This window comes from Lithobates pipiens, unplaced genomic scaffold (assembly GCF_037356315.1).
Source record: "Lithobates pipiens isolate NorthernLeopardFrog02 unplaced genomic scaffold, aLitPip1_a1.2 Scaffold_25, whole genome shotgun sequence".
NCBI lineage: Eukaryota > Metazoa > Chordata > Amphibia > Anura > Ranidae > Lithobates > Lithobates pipiens.
In genome coordinates this window covers 136,206,805-136,232,613 of record NW_027507787.1, presented here as the reverse complement: position 1 = coordinate 136,232,613, position 25,809 = coordinate 136,206,805, and the positions used below count along the sequence as shown (strand labels likewise).

The window sequence follows — 25,809 nt, the reverse complement described above, 5'->3', positions numbered from 1 at the left end:
GGAAAGAAATCTGGCAAGCTACGAAATCTTCTTCACCAAATATTGTGGCCCTGGCAATTAGCTATAAGGTACTTACCTGCTGGTACTTGGTCCCTGCCAGGATTTAAAAATATGTTCTTGGGTACTCGCCAACATGCTTTTGGGGCTATGGTGCTCTTGGCACTGATTTGCACATTTTGTGATTGCCCACGGGCTCAGGAATTCTGGAAATCCATATTTAATGTGCTTTCCAGAATCTTTGACATTGCATGAATTCCTGATCCTTCTGTAGCTCTACTAAATTCAAATCCTGGTAATATATCTTACCAGCAATTTAAGTTTCTATTGCAGATAGCTACAGCTGTGGAAAAAAAAAAAAACATTGGCAAGGATTGGAAGTTCACAGCTCTAATTTTGGCTGAAACCAAACACAGAATAAATCAGGTAATGATCCACCCCAAAATGAAGCAATCCATTCAGATAAAGCTCAGTTTGAATGCCTGGGTAGCACACTACCTGCCTTCGGATTGACTCTTTACTGTTGCCTTGATGATTGCTTATTTTACTCTGTCAACATTACTAGTGCGCTTCGGGAGCCACAATGTTCCCGGGGGCACTCCTCTTCTTTTTCTGCTTCTTCTTTCCCTTTCCTATCCCTACACTTCTCTCCTTCTTTCCTCTATCTCATTCCTTGCCTTTTTTTCTCCACCCTCTTTTTTAAGTTTTGAGCCTGTTTAACCGCATCTGATTTCCTTTAACCAGACAATGCATGATGTTGGCCACATCCACTACTTTATAATCCAGTGATAGGTACTTTCTATGCTGTATTCTTAGATTATTATAGGCTTTGATGTGATTTTTCTCTTGCTCTGAGGCCTAATGGCTCCATACACTGTTTAGATAATAACTATGCTGGCATTTTTTTTCTTTTCTTTTGCTACTTCTTTGTCATTGAACCCTTGATCCTGTCAGTGTCCTGAAATGCGCTAACCTTTAATTATTTTTAATACTTTACCCATCAGACTTGTAATCATGCCTGGTGCCTGGCGTTGGCTTACTTTGTTTACACTTGACTCAGATGCTGTGTCTGAACATGTTTGTGTTGGCTTCTCATGTTCTATGCTTTCAATAAACACATTTGACAAGAAAAAATATATAGAAACCATGGGACATTCTGTTTAATGAAATGTTTAAGGTGCATAAAAGAAAGCTCTAGCAAAGCTCTCCACTGTCAATAGTTTGCAGTCCAGAGTCACAGTAGCACGTGAATGAATAATATCAATGAACACAAACCAACAGAGTAATAGTAAAATGGTATTTAAAAAAATTATGATTTTCCTTTCATTGTTTTATGAAGACGCAAGATAGATAATTGTAATATGTGTACATTCTAAACTAAGAACACAATTCAAATTGTTAACTTAAAGTTTATGTTAGACTTCATATAGAGGGAAAGTGACCTGTGATAATAAATCTTTTTTTTATTTGCAGGTGCAAGGAAGGTTATCAAGGTGTGCGTTGTGACCAATTCCTGCCGAAAACAGATTCAGTGTTATCAGACCCAAGTAAGTGCATTATTTTGATACAGTTCTTTGCATACAATGAAGATATAAGCAAATGTTTCAGAAGTAAAAGAAGAAACCTCCTTTTTGTTATTAATATTTTGGATATTACAGGGAATGGTTAAAACCTCTGTTAATGTTTTTGTTTTTTTTGCCATCTCCTATTGAAGAAATTTAACTTCACCTCCTGTCTGACACACCAGAAAATAGGGGAACCCACTCCAGAAGGAGTAGAGATGGAGGAAATCTCCCAAGAGAGATAAATCCCTTCTTTTATAGTCTCTACACAAATAAATGTCCTCATTGGAAGTCTTCTCAAATAATGTTCTGGTGACAACTCAAAAGTTTGGATTTTCAAGCTCTGATGCCAAGAAAAAACGTGAGGGTAAATCTCCTTAGCAGATACACATACACTAATAAAAACCTGCAGAAGGTCTAACTCTTCACCGTGCTATCAAAAAAAAAAAAAAAAAAAAAAAAAAGATCTGGCTATAGATACACTTTACCATTTTGTCAAATTTTTCTTAATTTTTTTTACTTTTTTTTTTTACTTACTTTTTGCACTTACTTTTTTGTACTTAATTTAAATTACATTAATTTAAATTAAATGTTTTGTACTTACATAAACGTATCTTTATTTCTATGATCAATTAACTATTTTAGAATGTATTTGTGGAAAACCTGCTGTCATAAAAGAGGTATAGGAGTAAAAAAATAAAATAAAATAGAAGCAAACAAATTGAATGTGATTTTAGCTTAGTGTTGTTTAATGATATACCTTATCTGCTTAGAATAAAAAACAGGAAGTTAAAATGTGTCTTTGTATATCAAGGTTCACATGATTCTTGATTATGTATCAGTGCTTTCATTTTCAGTGGGCAATGTATTTAGTGATCATCAAGGGAGGTATACCAATCTGTTCAGATAAGGCAGCTTTTTTATTTGAGGTGAACACATGCTGGTTACATGACTCCCAGCGTCTGTTCACCTCAAATAAAGAAACACATTTTAACAGATTGATATGTCTCTGCTGATTCATACAGAAATATCCACATGTTCTCGCTTCTATTATGCCACCAGAATACTCCGGGGGACTATACATGTTTCATCCTAGTTACAAATAAAATAATAAAAGTTTGGTTGCTGCACCCATGCCTTCATGCATTAAAAGAAAACCTATCCCTTAGTTTAACTGTGATTAGGGAAGTTAAATATATTAAGATGATCACAAATCACATATTTTTGGTTTTTAATCTTTTAGATCAGAAACATGAATTCATAACTAAGCAGTGTAAACTAAGCACTCAATTTAATTCATAACTGGTCAGGGACAGGTTGGTAAATTTAGCCGAATAAATATATCAAATTTAGGAAAACTAAATGGATATCAACATTTTATGAAACGTGCTGCAGGATGCATAGTGTAAGCCAGTGGTCATCAACCCTGTCCTCAGGGCCCACTAACAGGCTAGGTTTGCAAGATAACTGTACATCACTGGTGTTATAATTTGCTGCTCAGTGATTGCAGTATTCTAGTCTACATCTCCAAGGTAATACTTAAAACCTGTCCTGTTAATGGGCCTTGAGGACAGGGTTGATGACCACTGGTGTAAGCTACATTAGGACCTGCCTTGCACGCGCACGTAGACAGTGTAACTTCTTCAGAAGACAACTATCCCACTGATGTTTATTGAAGTATTCCATGCACAAAACTGATCAATCTGTCCCACAATTGCAAACTAGTTTCACGCCATCTGGAGCCTATTTGTAGCTTTGGCTGGAGTGAAACACTTAAGTGCTTATGGGACAGGTGGATTGGCTTGAATACTTGAAAAAAAACATATACATGTTTTTAGTGGATGCTAAGTGATTAGGACTTCCACCTAACAGCACTAGGATCATCAATTCAAATCCTAACCACATCACTACCTGCCTGGAGTTTGCATGTTTTCCCTGTTCCTGTGTGGGTTTCCTTTGGGCACTCCAGTTTCTTCCCATGCTTCAAAGACATACTGGTAGGCTGATTGGCTCCCATCTAAATTGGCTCTAGTATGTGTGTGTAAGAATGTGAGTTAGGGACCTTAGATTGTAAGCTCCTTGAGGGCAGGAACTGATCTGAATGCACACTATATGTGTAAAGTTCTGAATAAATTGACATCACTATATAAAGGTATGTACCTGTATTAATAATAATAATGGAGAGCAATTTCCTTTCTTTTGTGCTTGGAAGTGGACTTTATGGAGTAGCCAGTGACCTCTGGAATCATGCACCATTTGGAAGCTATGTGCCCATGTACCTATGTGCCCATCATATTATTATTGTTATATAGGGTTTATGTAGCATTGACAGTTTCTGCAGCACTTTCAACATGGGGGCAAACAGTACACTTACAATGCAATTCAATACAGGAGGGATCAGAGGGCCCTTCTCATTAGAGCTTACAGTCTAGAAGGGAAAAGTTAACAGCTGTGGGGGATGATCAGAGAAAATTAAAAGAAGGTTGTTCGGTGAGGGTAGGATAGGCTTCTCTGAAGAGGAGGGTTTTCAGGGATCATCTAAAAGCTAATAGAGTAGGAGATAATCAGACAGATTGAGGTAAGGCATTCCATAGGATTGGAGAGGCTTTTGAAAAGTCCTGGAGGTGAGCATGGGAGGAGGTGATGAGGGAGCTAGAGAGCAGGAGGTCTTGAGAGGAATGAAGAGAACGAAGAACAAAGAGAACAATTAGGTTGGTATTTTGAGACAGTGATATAGCTGGGGGCAGAGTTGTGGATAGCGTTATAAATAGTTGTTAGTATTTTGAATTTAATTTGTTGGGTGAGCAGAAGCCAGTGAAGGGATTGACACAGAGTACCAGACACGGAGCGGCTGGTAAGGTGGATGAATCTGGCAGCAGTATTCATGATGGATTGAAGGGGGATAAAATGCAGAGCAAGAGAGAGCGCACACCAGCCCTAGTGCATTAACGCTTATTAAATCCAATAAATAAAAAGCCAAGTGTCACACTCACATGTTACCGATATTATTATAGCATTGAAAACAAGAGCCTCCACGGCTGCCTCATCTCCCGATCCTCCTGCTCCCTATAATGGCTTGCAGCGGAGATATCTAGGCATTCAATTTGCCTGCTTGTTGTGAATACACTGCCCTCTCTCTGCGTCTCACACGCACAGACCAGCCGGCTGTGGATGACGTCACTCGCGGCCAGGGGGAGGATCACTCGGCATGCATGCTATCTCCTCGGCTGTGTATCAAAATGTTTCCGTAATGACTAAATGTTTGGGAGGCGTGGCCTCCTTCTTCAGGTGACACCCTAAGATCTGATCTAGCCAGACCTATGCCCTAAGATCTGATCTACCCAGACCTACAGAGCACCTGGGATAAAGTTTCCACACTGTGTACTGCACAATGGATGGAAATTATATGTATGCAGAGAGATAGAATGCTAACTGCAAGCCAGAATAAATTGAGTGTGATACTGACATCACTGGAGAAATATCATCAAGTCCCCAGTTACCAAAGGTGTAGGGATCTCCTTAACACTAAAAGGGCTGCATTTGAGGATAACCTTTTTGAGAATAAAAAACAGAAGTTTGCTAGAGATATAACAGATTATGAAAAAGGAACTATCTTTAAATGGGGCAAAAGTCAATTTAACCATAAATCACATGTGAATGAGATCCAGGGCCCATTGTCCCCGAAGGGACAAAAGCATAATAATAATAATAATAATTATTATGTAGCCCATTGCAGGGAGAGTCTGAAAAAAGGTACTAATAAAAGTAACAATAAAAATTATTGGAGACATAAGGTGCCGACCCACTCAATATGAAAGGACGGTAATTCCACTAGTGACCTTGTAGGTAAGAAATATAAAGAAAGACCCTACGATTCCCATAAGTCCAATATTTCTGGGCCCGGCAATCTATACCTCTAGATGATAAGAGTCCTGTAAGATATACGCCAAAACTGCCAACAAGTGGATACAAAAATGATAGGCCTCAGGCCAGGTACAAAAATGATAGGCCTCAGGTCAGGTACAAAGATAGGAGAAGAAGCCATACAACAAGAGATAAAGAAGAAAATGGAGATCCGAATAAAAATAAAAATACAAAGAAAAGCAATAGTGGAGAGGAGTACAATATAAGTGAAAAAAAGAATAAAACCTGAAATTAGCCAAAATATAAACAGAATTGCTAACCAGGGACCAGAACAGAGCATAGAAAACAGTTTGAATGGCCCTCAGAACCCCAAGTAGTTATGGGGAAAAGGAAGCAGGATATAACATTAGTATCCCTACCTCTAATGCATTTGATGTATTGAGGTCACCCCTGTTGATGAATGCTACCATAGATGAGAATAGATCAGTAGGAGGTGCAGTTGGGAGCAATCATCTTGCCCAGGTAATGCCAATGGAGGGTAGGATTGAGCAAACTGGGGAAATAACTGGTACTTTTTTAGTGCCCCCCCCTCCTCTATCCGAGAAAAGAAAAATATTAGAAGGAGAGGAACTAGAGGAGGGGTTGGAGGGAGAAGAAATAAGAGTATCAAAGAGAGGGAAGATAGAGAACAAAAGTATACAGTAAAAATCTTCAATCTTTCATCACACATACTGGCAGAGAATGAGATCAGTCTTTTACAAAAAGGCTTAAACTTTGCCCCAAGTAGTAATGCCAATCTATTTGAATTATTTAAGGATTTACATAAATACATTTGAGATATTATGGTGAGGTGTTTTTATGGTTTTAAAACAGAGGAAAACATAAAGAGAGATGAGAATATAGCTATAGGGAAACCCGCTGAAACTCAGAAGGATCCAACAAGTGTTCCGGAAATAGTCTACGGCCATACTATGAGTAATAAAGCAGAGGAAGATGCCATAAATATCCTTGAAGAACTATTGTTGGAGGGGGTATGGAGATGGAAATGTGTATATCTACACCATATGCCAATGGGATTATTGAATCCACATTCCGCCTGAAGTCAACATTTTACCCACACCATGTGAAAAATTAGTTTATTAAAACATTTTGTGCCATGGTGTATACAGACTTTAAGAAAATATGCGAAGTACAGCACAGTAAAATGAACATACATAATCTATCCAAACAAGAAAGAGACGCATTATTGGCATTTAAAGAAAACAGCAATTTGGTAATTCGTATGGCGGATAAGGGAGGTGGTATCGTTATCCAGGATAGGGAGGTATATCTGAAGGAATCATATAGACTCCTATCGGATAGTGCCACCTATGAGATACTTCCATATGACCCCCTGTCAGACTACAAGGATGAACTCACAAAATTGATGAATCAAGCCTTAACTCAAGGACTAATACAAAAATCTGAAAAACATTTCTTTCTAACAAATTATTTTAAAACGCCATATTTCTATCATACACCGAAGGTCCATAAGGACCCAATATGTCCACCTGGCAGGCCTATTGTAGCCAGGCCATGTAGATGTGTTCCTACAACCTCTTGTGACTTCTCTCCCAGCATATATAAAAGAATCTGCACATGTACTTGAGACTTTACAGCAGTACAAGTGGGAATCAAGATACCTTTGGCTGTCCCTAGACGTTAGCTCGCTCTATACGTCAATCCCTCACGAGGGTGGATTAAGGGCGGTTGAACATTTCCTATCTGAAGCAGAGTATATGAACCCTAACCAGTGCAAATTGATATGCCAATGTATCCAGTTTGCATTAGAAAAAAACTATTTCTGTTTCCAGGATAAATTTTATAGGCAGATAGTGGGCACAGCAATGGGTGCGCATTTTGCACCCTGCTATGCCAACCTTTTTATGGGATACTGGGAGAAATTCTGTATCTGGCAACATAATCCATTTGCTAAACACTTAGTGTATTATGGGAGTTATATTGATGATATACTTATCATCTGGGATGGGTCATTTGAAGCAGTTAACGAATTTGTCTCGTATTGTAACAACAATAGCTTTGGCATCCACTTCACCCATGTAGTGGATGCCAATGTCCTAGTATTTCTGGACCTTGAGCTTAGTAAAAATTATAACATCACGTCCAAAACACATTTTAAAGAGACTGCAGGCAACTCTTATTTACATCATAAGAGCTGCCACCATCCCAGATGGAAAGAGAATATACCCCATAGCCAATTCTGTAGACTGCGCAGAAACTGTAGTAGTATTAAGGATTATGAAGCTCAGGCGGCCATATTTTCCCAAAATTTTGGAAAAGGGATATGAGGAAAGCCATATAAAAGAAGCAAGGGATCGTTATACGAATGGAATCCCTGATAAGAACAAGAAGGAGAATACATGGGTAAAAGACCAGCGAGATATCTCTTTTATTACTACCTTTAATGACCAACATTGGGCCAATAAAAGAGCAGTACAAAAGCATTGGCCTATCTTGGGGCAGGACAAAACACTGGGAAAAATCCTCCCCAAAAAATCCCAGGTTGTTTTTAGATGAGCTAAAAGTGTTAAGAGCATTATTGCTCCCAGTCATATAAGATATACAAAAAGCCATCACCAAAAAATGTGTACCATACCCCAACTATTTAATATCATAGGTAGCTTTAGATGTAAGAGTAAAAAATGTAAGGCATGTAGATTTATTACACATGGACTAACAACATTTAATTGTAAGGATGGTCGTAGGTTCCAGATTAAGCAATTCATATGTTGTAGTACACAGTTTGTGATATATGGGTTGAAGTGCCCATGTGGGTTCCTCTATGTAGGTAGGACAGTACGTGAAATGAGGACCCACTTTGGTGAACACAGGAGATTTATAGAAAAGAAAATTGAGAAACATAGTGTACCACGTCATTTTAAACATAAGCATGAAGGTAGCACTAAGGGGCTCAAATTGTTTGGCATAGAGGCTATATCAATGTCCATACCAGAAGGCAAACATTTTGATAGATTGTGCAAACGAGAATCTTTTTGGATCTTTACGCTAAACAGTATGGCGCCGGAAGGGCTAAATGAAGAACTGGAAATTGGTGCTATAATATGATCACATGGATGGACAGCCTATCAAATATAATATAATATATATTACATATTTGTAAGGGTAATGTGTATGTAAGTATTCATATAATAACTTTTTTTATTTTTATTTTTTTTATTGGGGGATAAGTCTAGAAATTAATTTTAAATTGACTTTACTATGAATTTTTCATATATATTTTTAAAAAAGGAACATTTTTTTAAAGAATTTTTTGTTAAAAAAAAATGTATTAACGGATTTTTTTATTAAATTTTTTAATTAAAGTTTTTAAAAAATATATATTTTATTATTATAATTTTATTTATTTATTTATTTTTTATTTTATTTTTTTTGCAATTGATCGTTTTTTAAAAAAGGTATTTCTTAAAAAAGGTATATTATTAAGGGTATATTATATATAGATAATTTACCTTTTATATTGTAGCTATATTCATTATATATGTCTGCTATTTTCGTACCATCATCTCATATATATGTATGTTTTTGAGAATGTCTTGTAATGTGCTTTTATTCTAATTCATTTTAGCATGGCATATTATATATATATAAATATGCAAAGTCTATTAAATTAACAATCATTACTGTAAAGTACATCTATGACCACTTGCAAATAAGAGTTTGTTGTTGTTTCCATATCGCTCTTCCTGTTTGATAGATGTGTTTCCTCCCCCTGATCAGAAGCTCCCTGTAATTGGCGCTAGCGAGGAGGGTTGGGAGGGGATTTACATATTTAAATCACAATCAAATCTTAGGGCGTCACCTGAAGGAGGCCACGCCTCCGAAACATGTAGTCGTTACGGAAACATTTTGATACACAGCCGAGGAGATAGCACGCATGCCGAGTGATCCTCCCCCTGGCCGCGAGTGACGTCATCCACAGCCGGCTGGTCCATGCGTGTGAGACGCAGAGAGAGGGCACTGTATTCACAACAAGCAGGCGAATTGAATGCCTGGATATCCCTGCTGCAAGCCATTATAGGGAGCAGGAGGATCGGGAGATGAGGCAGCCGTGGAGGCTCTTGTTTTCAATGCTATAATAATATCGGTAACATGTGAGTGTGACACTTGGCTTTTTACTTATTTATTGGATTTAATAAACGTTAATGCACTAGGGCTGGTGTCTGCCATCCAGTGGATTTCAGAAAGAGCAGCAATGCCTGGAGTGGATTGAATCCTTTTTTAGATGTACTCTAGTGGAACTGTATAGGTGGGGACAGCGCCGTTCTTGATTTGGATATACAATTTTGCATTGAAGGGGGGATAGACTATGTAAAGGTAAGCCAATGAGGAAGGAGTTGCAGTAGTCGGGGTGAGAGATGACCAAGGAGTGAATTAAGAGCTTTGTTGTGCCATTGGTTAGAAATGGGAATATTTTAGAGATGTTGCCGAGGTTAAGGCAACAAGATTTGGACAGTGATTGGATGTGGGGCTTAAAGGAGAGTTCAGAGTCCAGGATTACACCTAGGACCTTGGCATGTAGGGATGGGCTTATAGTTGTGCCATTGATTTTGACAGAAAGATCAGGGGAAGAGGTACAAGGGGCAGGAAAAAGAAGGGCTATCAGCTAACAAAGGGAGGAGGTGTAGATTGAAAATAGGAGAGGCCCAAGAACATGACCTTGTGGAACCCCAACAGAGAAAGGAAGAGGAGAGGAGTAGAATTGTAAGTAACACTAAAGGCGCAGTTGGATAAGTCGGAAGAGAACCAGTTAAGAGTACAATCATGGAGACCAAAGGCATGGAGATTTTTGTGGAGGAGGGGGTGGTCAACCGTATCAAAGGCAGCAGAGAGATCCAGGAGTAGCAGTACAGAAGAGTGTCGTTAGTAGATTTTTTTTTATTTTAGGAGAGCAGTTTCTGTGGAGTGTTGAGGAGAAGGCTGTTATCAGCAAGGTGGTCACTCAGTTGGTTGTAGATCATATGCAGCCAGTGTCCATCATATGCAGCCTCTGTGCCCATCATATGCAGCCTCTGTGCCCATAATATGCAACTTCTGTGCCAATCATATGGAGCCACTGTGTCCACCCCTGCTCGACTGTTTGCCATCTGATCAGCATTTACCCCATCCTGGTTGAGGGTCAGGCAGAGGGTGACGGCGGTGAGCTGTGGGACATGCAGCATGTCAGGCGACAGCTTCTGCATCTTCCATAGTTCTCTGTCCTCCCATGCGTCTCTTTTTCCGCTCTGTTAGGCATCCAATTGGAGTGCTTGTGCCTTCAGCCATTAGTCCCGTGCCTCCTGGTTGGCTGAGATGTGGTTTAGTGTTAGAAAAGCAAATATGCATTTGCTTTTCTAACACACCTGGGTGGACTGCGAGCGCAATGCTCTGCGCTTTCAAGTCCACATTTTTTTTTTAAGCCCATTAGAGTATATGGCTTTAATCAGGTGCTTCAAAAAATACCCTTGCAGCTGTAAATCAGGTGCCTGGCATCCGAAAGGGTGCCTGAATAGGGGGTGATTACAGCGGCCATGGATAGATTCATGCTATGCATGAATCTATCCACTTTACATAGGGAGGGGGAGGCGTGACAGAGATGACGGTGCCCATGCGCCCTTAATGGATGCACCGCCACTGGTGACAGCTTTATTTTTCTCTCTGATTGATAGATTCTCACATGCTAAAGTTGTGATGACTTTAATATTTGTGAAAAGAGGGAATTAAAGTGCTGTAACCAGTGGCAACCAGAAAGAAAGCTTCCATAACCTTTGAACAATAGGTCTAAGGATAGCTAACTGTGGGAGAGATATACTAAAACTGGTTCACTCTGGTGCAGCTGTGCATGGTAGTCAATCTGCTTCTAACTTCAGCTTGTTTGGCAATAAAACCTAGAAGCTGATTGGTTTCTATAAAGAGCTGAAACTGATTTTAGACTCTCCAGTTTTAGTAAATAACCCCCATCGCTTTCATACACTATTTTCAATAGAATAAATTATGCTATCATCTTGTCTTGTTTAATAACCACTGTGTACTTTGACCAACTGCCAGTTGGTCAAGGACTTGAAATTGTGTTGTATGGTGGTGTGAAATGTCTGTCCGAGTTTTCCTCTTTTGCCAAAGTTTTCTTCTTTTTTTGCAATTTTGTTGTGGAACTTATTAACAATTAAAATCTATCTATATACCTGCATATCTGTCTATCTATGTATTAGTGTTATACAGTGCTTCTAAACCCTCCTTTCATATACTTAGTGAAGTAACAGACCTCAGGGGATACACCGAGATGGTTGGAAAGATGGGGCACACCCCCTTCATACAACACACAGGGACAGAGCTGAGCCTGCCAATGACAGGCTGTGTGATGGAGCTCCCTCCCGTCACCCTTTTTATCTCTAAGCCCTTGTACACACGGTCGGACATTCTGACAACCAAATCCGTTGGATTTTGTCTGACGGATTTTGTCTGAAACTGTTGCATACACACGGTCGGACAAAGTTGGCGGAAAATCCGATTGTATATAACGTGATGATGTTATTTCGTTACGACGGGACTACATTCAGGCTAGTAGCCAATAGCTTTGGTCTAGGAATTTTATCTGAGCATGCATGGCACTTTGTCCGTCGGAGTAGGCTACACATGATCGGAGTATGTCCGATCGGAGCATTTTGTCTGAAAAATTTACGGACAAGATGGAAAACTTGATCCGTCGGATACTCCAGCGGAAATAGTCCTATGGAGACCACACACAGTCGAATTATCCAACAAAACGGTCCGATAGGACCCATTCCGTCGGAATCTCCGACTGTGTGTTCAAGGGCTTAGTGTCAGAAAAACCTGCCAGAAGTGACTCATGCAGATATCAGAGGAACAAGGCAGCACACAGAAATTACACTTAGTGCTCTTTAAGTACACACTATAGAGGCATATGCTTTATTTAACATCAGAGGTTGACAACCACTTTAACTCTTTATAAATTCTTTAAAGCCCATGGAGTCCATTTCAAACTATTGTCGCCAATATTCAATACACAACAATAAAAAAGCTTGTACATTAAGTTACATGTGTATGGACATGTTATGGATATGAAATCAATGTTCATTTCTAAATATAAGTATGTAGAAATTCCCTTATTTTCATAGGCCTACAGCTCAAGTGTCTATGAAGAAGCTTTTGTTCTATTGTATATTTGTAAAGCAAACCTTTAATATAGAGAGACCCCCTCTCAAAAATATATAAGTAGCTTTTTGACCATCCCAAACATTTGAGATCTTGTTACCAGGTATCATGTCTTTGAAGCAGAATGGAGTCAACCATAAAAAGGGAATTATAATAACTTTCCAAGTGATACACTCAATGCATTTGATAGTCATAGTTCAGATCCATTGAAAACTTGGTTAATTCCAACAAAGCTCTAAGATGAAACATATCAACAGGACAGACACCTGTTCAATTACTTGACTCACTCCACTGTAGCCTGAATGTTTTTATGGCAAGTCCTCTCTGCTTCTATCATTATCTGTTGGGGCCATTTTGGATGCTTATTGCAATGCAATACGAGGGGTGGTGTTTCCTCATTATGAGTAAGATCAACCAACAGCCATATTTTTGCATCTTATGCCTGTATGTAGGGATTATTCATAGTATGTAGCTCCTAGCAAAACTGTGCGCACCCCATTTTCTACTCCCGTTCTGTTTCTGGACTCATACCACATCTGAATGTGTCAAAGTGATGTTTGTGCATTAAACGTTATATAGGATGCAAACGTCTTGATATACGTGTAGCAAGGAGCGGCTGGTTTGATTTTGGGTCTGCACTCTAGTAACAAAATCCCACTAACTTGCCTCAGTCCCCTTAATACAGCTGTGGTGCAATACAATACAGTACAATATAATATATCACAATATACCTGTATTGTTCTCTCAGGATCCACTGGCTCCACCTGCTGGGAGAAAACAATACTCCACACAACAAGGTACTTAACCAAAGTATACTTTACTATATATATTTGTAAATAGGTGATTACAACATTTGTACTGTCATCCAACATAGATTGACAGGACAATGAACTCTGTTAAGACAGTTACAAACAATATATATATATATATATATATATATAAATATATATATATATATATATATATATATATATATATATATATATATATATATATATATATGAGCTCCCCCTACTTTTGTAGCTATGCGTGAGATCTCACTTAAAGTACTCAGTCTTTATCTTTGGATCTTCGCTTGCAAGGGAAACTCCATATAAATTTGTAATCCAAGGTTAAAGCAGTTAAAGTTGAGTTAGGAATGATGCTAGTGTTACTTCCACAAATATAATACAGTGCTTGAAGTGTGATAGTAAGTAGGCCTTATGCCTGCTTAGCGTCAGTTGCTATCCCAGCGAGGCCTGTATATAAGTCTGACTAGGTGCAATGGTTTAGAAAACGATGGGTAGAAACCCGCTCACCAACTGGATCAGAACTTTTGTATGGTAACTTTGGTCCAGTAGTTGCAGCTCGCCTCTGTGTCAGCTGGCTATGTCACTCCATCCCGTCCCAACAGGTGGACCTGGTCTTCTGATGCTCAAACAAGTGTCTCTGGATTCTCTCAATCCGATCTCTGAGTCACTGGCACATCAGGTCACTCACACAACCGAGCAGGGTTGCGCTTTCCGCACAGGCAATAAGTCGATTCCTCCAGGAGGCCTCTGCACAAGTCCTCACAGGCAGGCTATGTGTTCCCAAGAGACCTAAAATGGCCACTCAGGGTCATTGTATCTCCTACCTAGCATGCAGTGCAAGAGAGGGTGTCCATGGGTAGGTCACTCGGCATCCTGGGTAAAAGGGTCAACTCTCCAATGTAAATAACAGTCACTTTCTGTAAATAGTTTCAATGCTTGAAAGCCAAATATATTTACGTTCACTTTAAGTGTTTGGCCGCTAGGTGGCGCCAAACACTAAGTCCTTGAAACGTCCATAGACTTCTTATAACATGCTAACTTACATTAATAGACAGGAGAGTCAGCGCTACACACAGTATGCTATTAGGTTTCAAGTATACAGGATGCATTATTCATGACTTACTCAATACTATTGTTATTGGCTGTTTCCTTGTTGAGCCAAGAAAAGTGGTATTTGGTATTGGCTGTTGCATTTAGTTACAGCTACAATGTGAATACCGAAATAAATAGTGCAATTATACAGACCAGTCAGCCTTTTACATTTTTTTTCTAGAATGGTAATTGGAAACTACAGTGTATTTACCTTCTGTACAATACTTTGTCTTTTTAAGTCAAGTCTATCCTCAAGTGAATAGGTCATTATTGGATGCCAGTGTTTGACTGAATAGTTGATAATGACCGATAATTGTTTGCCTTAGCTTTAGCAGAACCCCAAAGATGTGCAAACTGCTTACAAATTCAGAAAATAGTTTGATAAACATGAGTTCATTCCCCTTTTTCCTTTTCATATTATTAGTGGAGTCTGTGTTAATAATTCCAAATAATAAAAAAAAAACTTGCATGGGTTATTTGTGTAACAATAGATTTTTTATTGTCTTTCAAACTCTGATCCAAAAAGCATGAACGTCTCACTGGCAGATTCTAGCACTTGTGGGTACTGATTCCAGTATACTGTTACACTGTTTCTTCTTACAGTAGTTGTTTGTTTATGAGTTTTATAATTCATTTAGTGACCTGGATACTACAAAACTCTTCTTGGGAGTTATTAACTTCCAGCCAAAGCATTTGATGGCCTCTGTAGGGAAGTTAAACTTCATTTTGAATTACAACCAGTTTGGTGAGGTAGTGGTTGGAAACATTGTACAAGGAATGTCGCCATCTAGTGAATTTGTAATATAAATAATATCTTTAATTTGTATTCCTGAAAGATATGATTCTAAAGGGTATGTATGGTGATAAATTGATTATCATGACCTTACATTAAAGTGTAACAGAGGAGCATGCTGGGTATTCCCTCCCAGCACTGCATTAAAAATTTGAAATTGAACTAAACATAGGCAAAACAGATAACCTTGTAACCAAAACTAAATATGGGATGAATGGAACATAAATATTATTAACATTCCCTGGGATAGCATTTACTGTATTTGCAAAGCCCATTTGCTGCTTACTGAGAGTCAGTATCTATTCACTTTTATCAGCATTTGTTTTTCTGTGGAAATTGTCATGGCTGGATTAGCTGGCCATATTTTGCTTTGACATATTCAGAAGGTTCACGTGGGGAATCATTGCATTTTAGTAATTTACATACATTGAGCACTTGAGGAGGGGGGGGGGGGGGTGTTTTGAATAACTTGTTTTTACATAAAATTATAAAAGCATGCCCTTCCATTTTCATTATAGGGCAAGTAGGTTGGACATAACCCTCCTCCCCCCACCCCCAATGCTGTCACTACTCCTTGCATCTGAACCAGTATCGGAGAATTGTACTTTTTTTGGAGAACCCAACACTTCTGAAGGGCAAATAGGTTTATACAGTCTCGGCATGGCAAGGAGACAAATGAAAACTCCCTCCCCACCAGGGATACTATTTTTACTGTCTGATGTTCTTAGTCGTAGGATTGTAATTAAAAAATATATATAATAATCCTCTGTGTGCCAAATTGTGTGTTCAGCACCATGCAGGCAACCAACAGTATGTTTGCTGATCCCACATTAATTTCTGTAAAGCAGCTAATTTTTTTCAAACATTGACTGGTATTTTTTGGGTTGAATAATTGCCCAGAGCACATCAGCCATATTAAATTTTTTTTTTTATAAATTCTTTATTTTTTCATCTTTTCTTTCCATAGATTTCACATTACATTTCGTTTTACATCTACAACTTCTTTAACAGCTATAACAGTCTTATAATATTTCAATCCATACCTCAATTCCATGTCATCCTCCCCCCTCCCTCACCCTTCCCTCCCAGAAAAATAAATAAATAAATATACAAACAAGAAAAAAAAAAAAAAAAAAAAGTTTGAATTTTCACTATAATCCCCCCCCTCACTCCCCCCCCCCCCCACCACCACCCGCCTGCTCTATCATATTTCGAAATGTTTCACATCATACTTTCTCTATAATTTAGATATGGAGCCCAGATCTTCTGATATTTCTCGTCTTGATCTCTCATTGTCATTGTTAAATTTTCCATTTGTTGGATTTCTGCAATTCTCTGAAACCACTGTGCTCTAGCTGGAGGGTTGCTTTTTTTCCACAGAACCGGGATACATGCCCTTGCTGCTATCAATAAATGTCTCAGCAAAGAATTTTTGAATCTTTCTATTGCCATTGGGATGTCCAGCAGCAGAAAAGTTGCCGGTTTATCTCCCAGGTCAATTCCTGTAATCCTTACAATAGTATCGGCTACCATCTCCCAGAACACTCTAATTTTTGGACATTCCCAAAATATATGTAATAATGTTCCTTCTGCTCCATGACATCTCCAACATGTCTCTGATATCTGGGGGTAAATTTGATGTAACACTTTTGGTGTTCTATACCACCTAGTAAGGATCTTGTATCCCCCTTCTTGATATCTGCTTGCCATCGAGGCCTTTTGATTAAACAACAGCATCTTATCCTTTTGTTCTGGAGAAAACGTAGTCCCTAAATCTCTTTCCCAAGCCTGTAAAAAGGGCAAATCTTGTGAAGTCTCCTGTTCTATTAACATACTATAAAAATAAGACATCAGATGTCTCAGTTCCTCTCCTTTCAAACAGATCTCTTCAAACTCAGTCAATGCCCTTATTTCTACGTATACCTTTGATTTAGATCTAATAAAGGCTTCTAATTGCCTCATTCTGAAAGGGTCTAGTCCTAATGTCATTCCTTTTTCAATATCTTTTTTAGTCATTAACCGGTTGCCTACCGAGAAATGACAAATTCTACTCATACCTCTATCTTGTATTGTTTTAAACTTTGGATCTGTCATTCCCGGTAGAAATGCTGGGGTACCAAGGATAGGAAGGAGCGGACTGGGAATTCTTGAAATATTAAAATTTGAGGGATAGTGAATGTTTCTGTATTTGATAACTTTTTTACCTTATACGATATATTTAAAAGAGAAGTATAGGAATCTAAAAAGAAAAAAAATATATTATTTACCTAGACTGCTGCAGGAGTGATCCTCCTCTGCCACCTCTAAAGCCCTGTACACACGGTCGGAGAATCTGTCGGAATGCGTCTTATCGGACCGTGTCGTCAGATAATCCGACTGTGTGTGGTATGCATCGGACTGATTCCGTCCGAATCTCCGTCCGACCCAATTTTCCAACATGTTGGAAATATTTCCCGACCAACTGGGCCAGGCGGACCTAATCCGATCATGTATATAGCATTTTGATCGGACCAAGTGCCACGCATGCTCAGATCAAATTCCTACATCAAAGCTATTGGCTACTAGCCTGAATCTAGTCCCATCGTAACGAAATTACGTCATCACGTTCTGAAAGATCGGATTTTTCGCCAACTTGGCCCGACCGTGTGTATGCAACAGTTTTGGACACAATCCGTCGGACTAAATCCGACGGACAAAATCAGACGGATTTGGTTGGCAAAATCTCCGACCGTGTGTACAGGGGCTAAGACAGAGACTGAGAGATCAAACACCACTGGTTGCTGAGCTCTGACTCCTCTGTTAGTTACTCACTGGCTCTGTGCTCTGCTTCTCCTCACTGGAGCGCTGGATTGTGGAGGGGGTGGCAGGGGATGGCTCAGGCTCTCAGCAGCTTGCTGAGAGCCTGTGCCAGCTGTCTGTTCAGACATCTGGGTGGATCCCAACCATATGGGTTTTCAGAGCCTGGGCCAGCTCTGTGATGTCACAGAACTACCTGTACTCCTGTGACCCACAGGAGATGTATAGCCAAAAAAGCTTTGACCATACTTCTCCTTTAAATGCAAGAAAAATACATGAAGCAATAGTAACACTACATCACAGTTGTGTGTAAAGATCTGACCACATGATAATTCTAATCTACTAAAACAAAGAGAATAATAACCATCATAGTTACATGACATCTTGAGTAACAGAAATAGGGGACATCTTTACAAAGTAACAAGTATAAAGCCCAACTCCAGGCTATTTTTTTAAAGTTCCCAAGAGGAATCAAAAACAATAAGCAACTTATGATGCAATACCTTCTCTGGAGCTGCCCCCCTCTATCTTTATTCTGAAGAGTTACTGAACATTATGGTCCCACTTCACTTCAATTATTCATCTGACTTCAACTCATTTGTGTCCTTAGTATAGTCCAGCCTTTTTCAACACTAGGGATGAGCTTCGTGTTCGAGTCGAAGATACGTTCGACTCGAAAATCGGCTGTTCGCCCGTTCGGCGAATTCCGAACGTTATGGGCCGTTCGCGCCAAATTCGTGTGGCGCTCACGGCCCACAATGCACTGCGTCATCGCAGTGCATTGCTGGCTCATGATTGGCCAAGCATGCACTGTGACCCCGCATGCTTGGCCAATCACAGCGCCAGCAGCAAGGAGAGCCATGATTGGCCACAGGCAGGATGCCTGTGGCCAATCATAGCTCAAGCTGTGTAGTACACACCCCACACTATATAAGGCTGCCAGCGCGGCGGCCTAGTGTAGTGTGTTGGCGTCTGAAGCAGTTAGTGGGTGTTCTGTGTACCTTCAACACAGTACACACCGATCGTTATCGGCCGATTTTCGATCTTGCTCTTCTGTAGTGGTTGTTGTCTGCTTGCCCTGACCGCAGTATCCACCGCTATATTCACCTCACCTATATAGCTAGTGATCTATATTTTATAATAGAGCTTGCAGTCAGTAGTTTCAGGAGCTTGTGCATGCTGTCTGCGTGCTCTGTACCCAGTACACACCGCTATATCCACCTACATAGCTCTTCCCTATTTGAGCCCACTTGCCATCTGCAGGAGTTATTGGAAGTTGTGTGTGCCTCCAGCACAGCACAGTATACATCTGTATATACCCCTTTCTCTGGTGTTCTATAATAAAGGCATCTGCAGGAGTTAGTGGGTTTTTTGTGCCTCCAGCACAATATACACCTGTATCTACCCTTTATTGCTGTTCTTTAATAGAGCCATCTGCAGGGCTTAGTGGATGTTGTGTGACTCAATTACAGTATACCCCTTTATCTCTGGTGTTCTATAATAAAGGCATCTGCAGGAGTTAGTGGGTGTTGTGTGACTCCAGCACAATATACACCTGTATCTACCGTTTATTGCTGTTCTCTAATAGAGCCATCTGCAGGGCTTAGTGGGTGTTGTGTGACTCCTCTTTATCTCTGGTGTTCTATAATAAAGGCATCTGCAGGAGTTAGTGGGTGTTGTGTGCCTCCAGCACAATATACACTATCCAACTGCTGTTTTACCCAACTCTCTTCAGGCCATTACCATGTCTGGAAGGCCTGCAAGGAGAGGCAGACAGGCGCGAGCCGATAAAAGAGGGCAAGCAGGCTCTGTGTCTAGAGACAACAGTGCTGGTCGTGCACGCGGTGCATTGTCATCAGCATGTGGCCATGTGACACGCTTGTCCTTCTTTTTGGCAGCTGGACATGTTGAACCGCAACATGCCAACGACTTGGTAGAGTGGATGACCAAGCCCTCTTCATCCTCCTCATCCTCTCTCACCCAGTCTCAGGGTACTAGCAAAGCAGCTGCCAACGCATCGTCTTCCCTCCTCTCAATGTCATCATCAGTGACTCCTTCCCTAGACCCACCACGTCCTCCTGAGGAGTCTCCTGAACTCTTTAAGCACAGTGTTGGGTACATGCTCCAGGAGGATGCCCAGCGTTTTGTAGGCTCTGATGATGACACTCAGCTAGAGGAAGGCAGTAGCGTGAGCGCAGAGAGAGGGGATGCTCAAGAAGGACAGCAATCTGGCAGTCATGTTCCACAAGCTGCAGCATACTGCCAGGTTTGCTACAACGATGAAGAGGGAGGGGATGATGAGGGCACTGACTCCACGTGGAGTGGAGTGCTGTGACACACCTAATTCTACACCTTCATTCCTCTCAGAGCAGGTTTCAGAGAGGACTGAAGGTCTTGAGACATATGTTGCAAATAGCAGCGGTGCGATCTGATGCACTCGTCTCAAAAAAGGCCCACACCAAAGAACTTTTAGAATAATGCGCAGAAGCGGCGCCCTGAACAGGCGGAGCTCTGCGGTGTGATTCAGTCGGTGTGCTGCCCCTAAGCTGGCCCCCGGAGGGCATCCTGCCTCGTTGGACATGTGCCTCCTCCTCCTCCTCCTCCGCCTCCTCTCTCCTATCAGGCACCCACGTGGAGTCTGTTTACGAGTTGTTTAGGCAGACCTTATCAGAAGCTCCATTGAGGTCTGTAGCCCATTTCACACAGGCTTCAGCTTGTATAAGAGCAGCATGAACAGTAAGCTTTAACAGAGCATTTTTGGTTTTGTTGAATGAATGAATGAGATATTTGTATAGCGCACAATGCGAACAGAATCGCCTCATTGTTGAAGCTTTTAACCACTTCAATACAGGGCATTTTCACAGCCTTACTGCCCAGGCTAATTTTCAGCTTTTAGCACTGTAACATTTTGAATGACAATTGCGCGGTTATGCAACACTGTACCCAAATGAAATTATTATAATTTTTTCCCCCACAAATATAGCTTTCTTTTGGTGGTATTTGATCCTCTCTGCGGTTTTTATTTTTTGCTCTATAAATAAAGTAAAACTAAAAAAAGTGCGACAATTTTGAAAAAAATCACAATATTTTTTACTTTTATCTAATTGTATGTATATATATATATATATATATATATATATATATATATATATATATATATACATTATATATTTTATATATTTCTTATATTTTGTATGGTTCCCTATATGTTCATAATTATTCACTTAATTTGGTGGTACACTGTGCAATATTAGTAGGTTAATGTTAGCGCCATTTTTCATTTAAAACAATTCCCCTTAAAATCCATACCAGACCTCAAGGGCCTGGTATAGATTTTGGGGGGACCCCTCACAATTTTTTTTTTACATTTTGGTGCGGGTTTCCCCTTAATATCCATACAAGACCTGAAGGGCCTGTTATGGACTGGGGGGGACCGATGCCATTTTTTTCAATGATTTATATTTATATTGGGATCTGGCAATACATTACAGCCGCAAGCAGTTTTAAATGACATTTATTTCCTTTACAGATGTAAATTTGCTGCTCTCATTCATAAAACTGTTTACGGATGCTATGTAAGCAGACTTACATTGTGTGGGGTGTGGATCTTTTGCCAATCAGCAGCCATCAATGCACTGCAATCTTGCAGTGCATTGATGGTCTCACCATTCATTATGGGGCATTCCGTGGGCACTAAAATTTCCTGGGAAAGCCCCATAATGTTCTAAATTTGCAAATGGGCGAACACCTGATGTTTGACTCAAACATCGGGCTCATCCCTAGATGTCTGTCAGAGAAAACAGAGGGAACTGCACCCTGATTAGGCAAAGTTTTCCCCTTTCAGGGCTTAGAATACATTGCAGTGTGCAGTGCATTGCAGGGCATTTGGCAGGGCAAACACTAGCAAATTCGGGTGTTCAATGAAAGGGCAAACAGGAAAAATTTGGGCCAAACCTTTGCTCCCTGTTTCCTCTATGGCTTCTGAAGAATTAGCTGTTAAACTAAAGTATTGGTAATGTGAATGGAGAACACTATATGTATATACTAACTGTTGTTTTATATATATATTGTAGAGAGCCCATGCTACTGTTTATATTGGCAGTTTAGGCCATGTTTTGCAGAAAACAGGAACACTAATGAACCAGGTGTGCTTGTGCACTGGGCTTATGTAAGAGCTGGGAGTAGAGGTTTGTGTCCCCCCCCCCCCCCCCCCAAGGGGGACAATCTGTGCAAGGGAGCTGCAGGAGAAACAGCCAGAGCAGAGGAAGGTTCAGTGGTTAGTGCACGGGCACTGTGTTTGATTGTCTGAAGGACCAAGGCAGGAGACCTATCCAGAGATACTGCAAAGAATAGCTACGAGGTGGAGTGCTGTTTGTTTTGACATATTGATGGTGAGAACCCCTGCAAGGGAAATAATTCTGCTGTGAATCTTAACTTTCATCAATAAAAGTGGGCAGAAAAAGCCCTAAAATGAACTTTGTGGAGTGGAGTGGACACGATGTCTGGTGCTACCAATGAGCTAAAATACCCCAAATCACAGTATATGTATAACATTTTAGTTTGATAATAGGGAGGGTTTCTTGAAAATACAATTACAGATTAGCGAGCTGCCAAGCTTGTCTTTAAGACACACTTGCTCAGTGGTACATGAGTATTAGTACTGCTTCATGGATGTAGGGTCATTTTATTGGCAGCTGCACTTGGACTCACGTTCCATGGTACATGTTCAACTCATAAGAAGGATGAGCAGTTCCTTCCCCTGGTTTGAAATTTTATAGATTATAAATATATATATATATAAGATTATTTTCCTGAAGACTCAAATCTAAAGAAGCACTACAAACTATTATAGCATTGGATAGCCAAAAGAGCTGAATATATCAGTCGTGTGGTTGAAAATATAGAACATTATGGGAAAAAAAACAGGCAAAAGTGTAGTTAATCTCTACATAAAGAAGTAATATATTGTATAACTAAATGTCATTGTCAATAAATGCAAACTAATTAACTTAAATTCATTTCAGGGATTAATCATTTCTCTCATATATCATATACCTCATATACATAATAATAAATCTATAATGCCAAGCTCCACAACCTGCAACAAATAAGGAAAACTGAAATCACAACACAGTTACAGCCATAAAGCAAAAGACCCATGTATATAGTGTCATACAGCTGTTATTTCTATTTTAGACTTATAGTTACAGTATATTGGTATGATAAATAAAAACTGCAGCACATGAAAAAGTCTTGGCTTCTGTTATAGGATGTGGTGTTTTCTTAAGACCTTATACTTTAGAACACTAAAAAATGTATTAAAAGTGCTTAATAAAATGTTTAGACAGTGGTTCAGCTAAAACATGCTTTGGCTACTAAGAAGAACACCACATACATTAATAAGAATTCAAATTGGAGCATTAAAATCAGAAGTTGCCAAAACCACACACCCAATTAATAATGAATGCCGGGCAGAACAAAACTGAATTTGAGAAGTTGTCTTCAATATACAGTATGTGGGTAAACTTTGATGTAAAGTGTCCTAATATTTTTTTACAAAGCAAATACTTTGTTGTTAACTGTGAAACAGCATAAATCATTAGTGATCATCTTGTTAAAAGTGCACACAATTACATTTTTCTAATGCCGCATACACACGATTGGACATTCCGACAACAAAATCCCATGTTTTTTTTCCAACGGATGTTGGCTTAAACTTGTCTTGCATACAAAGGGTCACACAAAGTTGGTCGGAAATTACAAACGTCAAGAACGCGGTGAAAGATTCAATTTAATAGCCAGTGTGGCTCTTCTGCTTGATTCTGAGCATGCATGGAACTTTGTGCATCGGAATTGTGTACACACGATCGGAATTTCCGCGAATAGATTTTGTTGTTGGAAAATTTGAGAACCAGATCTCAAATTTTGTGCAACGGAAATTCAGATGGAAACTGTCCGATGGAGTCTACACATGGTCAGAATTTTTGACAAAAGGCTCCCATTGAACATTTTCCATCATAAAATCCGACCATGCGTACCGGGGCATAATTTTACTTTTGTCTTGTTTTTTTGCTTATATCATACAGTATGTATGAAAGTGGCTATAAATCTCTGAAAAGAAAAATGAACAGAGCATATCCCTCTATAATGTATACTAACATCAATCAATTGGTGGTAAGTACTGAATGGGGCCACGATGCAACTGCCCTGCAATCATGTGTAATGCATATGGTTATGCCATCACCACTTTTATTAATTATTTTTCAGAAGGGCAGCACACCCTGCCACAAGTATGACTAAGCAGCTGTAATGATTGCTTTACTTCTGAAGTGAAAATTATACCCCATGTTGCACTGGGGCCACAATGTAACTGCCCTTCAAATGCTTGTTGTGCCATGATGGCCAACCATGAATCACTTTTCATAGGAACAGCAAGAGCTGCTGAAAGTGTGAATCGCTAAAGGAGGATTTCTCTCTCTTTGGGGAGATTCTGTATCACATCCCATTGTCTCTGCAGGATGAAAAGTGAAAAAGGACACAAAGAACAAAAAAAACAACATTTAATCTTGGAAAACACAAATTGTCACTTGTCAAGGTTACAATGTGAAATGCATTAATATAATGTATCCTTTAGTAAATTAGTTATATTCTCCTGAAACCAGACATTTTCCGAGGTGTCCTTTTGACGCACTCTTGCTTACCTCTCTTCACCACAAAGCAGGAAGCCGGGTTTGTTAAAGCCTGGAGCATGCTTGTCAACCTACATGCCAAACATAACAAGGCAAGGGCCAACACTAAGTACCTGTGTGCACAACAGACTGCATGTCAGGCAATGCTTTTTACTTGGTAAGTTATTTGTTCTGTGCAGGAAGGGTGGAAGAGCAGCATTTGACAAGCTAATATAGTCACTCCTTTGATAGCTGTGGTTTTTCGACAAGACAAATAGTAAGACCCTTAAGATGGAGCTGCCCATAAAGACCTTACCACATTAACTTCTTCTTTTTTTTTTTGACGGCTGATCTTGCTTCACTATTTTCATAAAACTACTGTTAGGTGCAACAATGAAACTTTATAGGATGTTTACCGTAATGATAAGTTAATGTACTTGTACACAATACTGGATAATCTGGTGGTTTCTTTCACCTTATTATTTATCAGCGGAGGCAAATAGATCATCCTTGATGCTTGAAAAAGCTGTATTAAGCTTCATATTTTCCAAGCTTTTATGACTTTATGTGCTGCCACAATAGAGAGAGCAGCATGGCTTTCTCAGTGATGGAAAGCTCATCGTTTGTGATATATTCATCTGTGCATCAAGCAGAACAGTGCTTTGCAGCCCATTAAAAGCTGCCATCCCAACCCTCTCACTTTAGATATATAGACTGGTAATTGAGTGTAGAGAACCATTTGCAGGATTTCTTGGCATGGAAGCATTCACAAACTAAATGACCTGGTTAAAATGTTTCTTAGCATTGACAAGAATATTTCTTTGTTGTAGAAATTTGTTCACTCTTTGTGAATCTAGTTTTTCAGTCACTTGCTTGTTTCTGTGTGTCAGACAACATTTTTTTCCTGCTTTACAGCTTGACCATAGCCACATGCATGTAATCACTTTGAGAGTATGCAACCTTTTTTAAGTCTGTATATTTATAAAAATGATATAGCATGACTAAAATGAATCAAT

General features: G+C 39.6%; 1 protein-coding gene across 2 annotated transcripts in view; it reads left to right on the top strand.

Annotated features, from left to right (window-relative positions):
• NRG3 (neuregulin 3) overlaps positions 1-25,809 on the top strand; it is a 1,280,962-nt gene that overhangs the window by 883,979 nt on the left and 371,174 nt on the right. For both annotated transcript variants that reach the window (XM_077454902.1, XM_077454901.1), the window contains exon 3: positions 1,471-1,544. In XM_077454902.1, coding sequence (XP_077311028.1) covers positions 1,471-1,544 — 74 coding nt within the window. The remainder of the gene's footprint in view (positions 1-1,470; positions 1,545-25,809) is intronic.